The sequence below is a fragment of the Plasmodium reichenowi genome, chromosome 12 (genome assembly GCF_001601855.1).
Source record: "Plasmodium reichenowi strain SY57 chromosome 12, whole genome shotgun sequence".
Taxonomy (NCBI): Eukaryota; Apicomplexa; class Aconoidasida; order Haemosporida; family Plasmodiidae; genus Plasmodium; species Plasmodium reichenowi.
In genome coordinates this window covers 1,486,779-1,489,093 of record NC_033657.1, presented here as the reverse complement: position 1 = coordinate 1,489,093, position 2,315 = coordinate 1,486,779, and the positions used below count along the sequence as shown (strand labels likewise).

The following is a 2,315-nucleotide window of genomic DNA, read 5'->3' as shown; positions in this document are numbered from 1 at the left end:
TACAAATAGGAACTTTTATATCGACATATTAAATTAAGAGTAGTCATATAAATCTTCCCTCCAACATTTATTTTAATTATATTATCTGTACAAAAAAATAAATAAAAAAATAAAATAAAATAAAATAAATAAATAAAAATATTATAATAATATAAAATTATATTATATAAATAAAACAACAGGTTAAAATAACCATGTATTTTTTTTATCGTCTTATTATACTTTAGTATCTCTCATACACACTATCATATTATAATGCTATGAATAAATATATTAACACATTTACTAAAAGATCCCTTCAATTGTTTTTTATATACCTTTATTGGAATTGTCCATATTTTATCATACGTGTTTATATAATTATATAAAAGGTAAAAATATTAAATAAAATTAAATAAAATGAATATAAAGAAAAATATAAATATATAGAAAAATATAAATATAAATAAATAAATAAATATATATATATATATATATATATATATATATATATATATTTATTTATTTATTTATTTATATATGTGTGTGTATATATAAATAGGGTTCTTAATTATTATAATAAATCCTTCAATATAAATATACAAATGTATATTACATATAAATTTTTTACTCATTTAAATTTATTCAATTATATGTTCTTTTTCGCACAATGCGCTATAATGAAATATGTAAAATGCATTTATTTTAAAAACATAGATTTTATTTTCATATGAAACAAAAAAATTTATGTATATACTTAATTATAATCTGAGCTTAATTATTAAAATATTATACAAATCAGTATGTTTTGTATTTTACAATTTTTTTTTTTTTTTTTTTTTTTTCGTCCTTTGTTTTACTCATCTTATATATATAATATATTAGATTTATAAAGGTTTGTAAGATGAAAAAAAATTTGTAGATAAGAATACATTGAATTTTTCCAACATATTACATAAATATAAATCATAAATAACAATTTATTTTAAATTCATAAGAAATATTAATTTGAACTTGTATCTTGTTTTATTTATATAAAATCTAAATTTTGATTCATATATATTATGAGAATTAAGAAATTTAATAAAGATGAAAACATAAATAAATAAATAAATAAATAAATAAATAAATAAATAAATAAATAAAATAATATTTATAAAAAAAAAAAAAAAAAAAAAAAAAAAAAATTATATGTATTATAATATATACATATAAAATATATATATATGTAATATATATATATGTAATATATAGTCATATATAATATATATATATATATAATATATTACAGTATAATTTATGCATATATATATATATATATATATATATCAGTAGTATGTATATGCATACATAAATATTATATATTATATATTATATATATATGTATACTTTTTACATCTATTCAAGTGCACATTTAATATTTATTCATTATATATTTAAGAAAAAAAAAAAAATTATTTTTTTATTTTAATTTTATTTTTAATGAAAATTTAAAAATAAATTATTTTAATTTGAAAATATTTGTTTTTGTAATATTTTTTATGAAAGGACATATCTAAATTATTTTCTTTTATATATATATTAATTATAACAAAGAAACAAATTATTTGAAAGATGCATTTTTTTATTTATTTTTTTTTTTAATTATAGTAAAATAAAATATTGTTAACATATTACACATTTATGGAGAATTAAAAATCTTATATATTGACATTTTTTTTTTAGACTAATTATTTGTTTGATTTTCTTTATATATATATAATATAACCGAATGTGTACACAAAATAATGTTATATATAAGAAAATTTATATATATATATATATATATTATATTTACATAATATTATAAAAATATTATTATATGAATAATAGTATATATTACCAAATATATATGTGTACATATTTTTTTTCGTACCATTATATTTCTTGTATTTTTATTTTTATATTTTTATGTGTATTTATTTTAAAAAAAGAAAAAAAATTAATACAAATAAAAAGTACAAGTACCGAACTACTAGTATATGTGTTTTACAGATTATATTTTCAATTTGTGATTCATATAAACACCAAAAATGTTATATATAGAGAGATTTATTTTTACATATTATTAAAAAAAAAGACTAATCAAAATATTGATATCATTCTTTAAACATTATATTATATTTTTATATATGTGTGTTATTTTAATTATATATCTTTATTTTCATGTTTATGCGTATTTTTTTTTTTTCCTTTTTTTTTTTTGTTTACTAAGAATAATATGCTTTGTCTTTAATTTTTTTTTTTTTTAAATTAGAATTTTTCATATCCACAAAAAAAAAATAATAATAATAAAA

At 13.0% G+C, this 2,315-nt stretch overlaps 1 protein-coding gene across 1 annotated transcript in view; it reads right to left on the bottom strand.

Moving 5' to 3' along the window:
* PRSY57_1237900 (hypothetical protein) overlaps nucleotides 1-336 on the bottom strand; it is a gene marked incomplete at both ends in the record, with an annotated part of 1,864 nt that extends 1,528 nt beyond the window's left edge. Inside the window, 2 exons of the mRNA XM_020115089.1 lie at nucleotides 1-85; nucleotides 318-336. Of these exons, the coding sequence (XP_019970242.1) occupies nucleotides 1-85; nucleotides 318-336 (104 nt within the window). The remainder of the gene's footprint in view (nucleotides 86-317) is intronic.
* Nucleotides 337-2,315: the final 1,979 nt, after the last annotated feature.